The sequence below is a fragment of the Pinus tabuliformis genome, chromosome 2_1 (assembly GCF_031772625.1).
Source record: "Pinus tabuliformis cultivar Carrire ecotype Pingquan chromosome 2_1, CPIR1, whole genome shotgun sequence".
NCBI lineage: Eukaryota > Viridiplantae > Streptophyta > Pinopsida > Pinales > Pinaceae > Pinus > Pinus tabuliformis.
Window position 1 is genome coordinate 770,963,278 of NC_142299.1, and position 1,677 is coordinate 770,964,954.

Consider the following 1,677-nt stretch of genomic DNA (forward strand, 5'->3'; position numbering starts at 1 on the left):
AACGATTTGGCAGCACTGGACACAGGAGACAGCGCAAGGATACAGGCAATGGAAGCAAGGTGATGGGCTAATCAGGAATGCGGATCGCCCATTCATGGAGGTTCTGGAAAGGGAGCTCCAAAAACGATGCATAAGACACTCTGAAGGCAGGGATTTTACGATGGGGCTACAGGCCTAAAGGCACCTTCGCTACTTCAGAAGCTTACAAATTAATAAGTTCTGACCCTTCGCCCCCCGATCCCATATGCGGGAAAATATGGGATTCAAGTATCTAGCCCAAAGTCTTCCTCTATCTTTGGCTAGTCGGGCATCAGAAAATCCTCACCTGGGATAGGCTAAGACGAAGAAACTACCATGGCCCCTCAATATGTGTCAACTGCAAAGCCCAGGAGGAAACCCTTCAGCACCTTCTGGACTCTTGTACTCTGGCTAATCATTTATGGGAGAAGGTGAGCTTCAGGTGTCAAAGAAGATGCAGAGTGGCAGAGGACATCACAAATACTCTGCGTCAATGGCAAAAGAAACCATATAAGAGTGAAATCCTTAATCATATATGGAAGATAATTCCAGGATTACTCATCTGGGGAATCTGGAAAGAAAGGAACAAGCGCATATTCAAAGATCAAAGTTCTCCCTTAGAAATCATTTGGAGCAAATTCTGTATAAATCTCAAAGAAACCCTGCTGCTACGCGCCTGCACTCTAGAGGACCTTCCCTCTCTCGACAATGAGAAAGCCATTTGGGCGAACTGGAATATGCAACTCCCTCAGGAAACCCTCATCAATGCCCCCTCAAGAAACATCAATACAAAAAGGGACTCCTGGACAGCTCCTCCGGAGCACACCTTCAAGCTCAACTTTGACGGAGCCTCAAAGGGCAACCCTGGAAAAGTAGGTTATGGTGGAATTTTCAGAAATCATGCAGGTATGCCTCTTCTGATTTACTTTGGAAACATTGGATGGGACACCAACAACTCGGTGGAACTGGAAGGTTTATGGCAAGGTCTCCTCCTCGCATGGAAACACAAATACCATCCCTTGGAGGTCGAAGGCGACTCCATTCTCCTTATCAATATGGCCAAGCAACTCCTCAATGGATCTCATGCTAGGAAAATAGCCACGAGTTGGAGACTCGAGGCTAGATTGGAAGCCATAGAACACGGGCTTCTCAACAACAGAGCAATAATCTTCAGTCACGCTAAGAGGGAGGGAAACAAGGTCGCCAACCTCCTAGCCAATGTGGGTGTAGAAAGTGAACATACTCTACTCACAGGAACTCCAGACATAATATCGAACCATGATCAAATAAAGGAATGCAATCATCTGATCCAAAAAGAGGTTGCACCCCCAGATGCGGGTGATTAGAAATGCATTCAGTGTGATGGGACTGGGGTGGGTGAAGCTGCGATGCCACCTGCCAGTCATGAACATAGGACTAAAAGCCATATGGGAGGACGATCGCCCACAGGTGGGTGTCATTGCATGTAAGGGAATGTCTGAGGCCAGCATTAATATGCCGTCCCTCTTCGCATGTGATGATTGTTATCAGCCCTCGGCTCCCATGAATGCCATAGTTATGGCGGGAGGGTATCGAGGTGGAGGAAACTATTTATTAGCCAGCTTCAGCCATGGCTATACGCTGCTATTTTTCATGTTGTTTTGGATGGTTGCGGGTTCT

The 1,677-nt window shown here is 47.2% G+C and overlaps 1 protein-coding gene across 1 annotated transcript; it reads left to right on the forward strand.

Annotated features, from left to right (window-relative positions):
• The first annotated feature begins 354 nt into the window (after positions 1–354).
• Positions 355–1,364, forward strand: LOC149202851 (uncharacterized). The gene is made up of 2 exons (XM_089401703.1): positions 355–449; positions 602–1,364. Exons 1-2 carry the CDS (start codon positions 355–357, stop codon positions 1,362–1,364), a joined length of 858 nt encoding a protein of 285 aa, XP_089257829.1.
• The last annotated feature ends 313 nt before the right edge of the window (positions 1,365–1,677 follow it).

Bases quoted from the DNA above. Each gene is read 5' to 3' on its own strand.
- LOC149202851 (XM_089401703.1), top strand. From the start codon at position 355: ATGGCCCCTCAATATGTGTCAACTGCAAAGCCCAGGAGGAAACCCTTC. The intron at 450-601 runs GTGAGCTTCAGG...CTGGAAAGAAAG, and splicing joins CTAATCATTTATGGGAGAAG to GAACAAGCGCATATTCAAAG.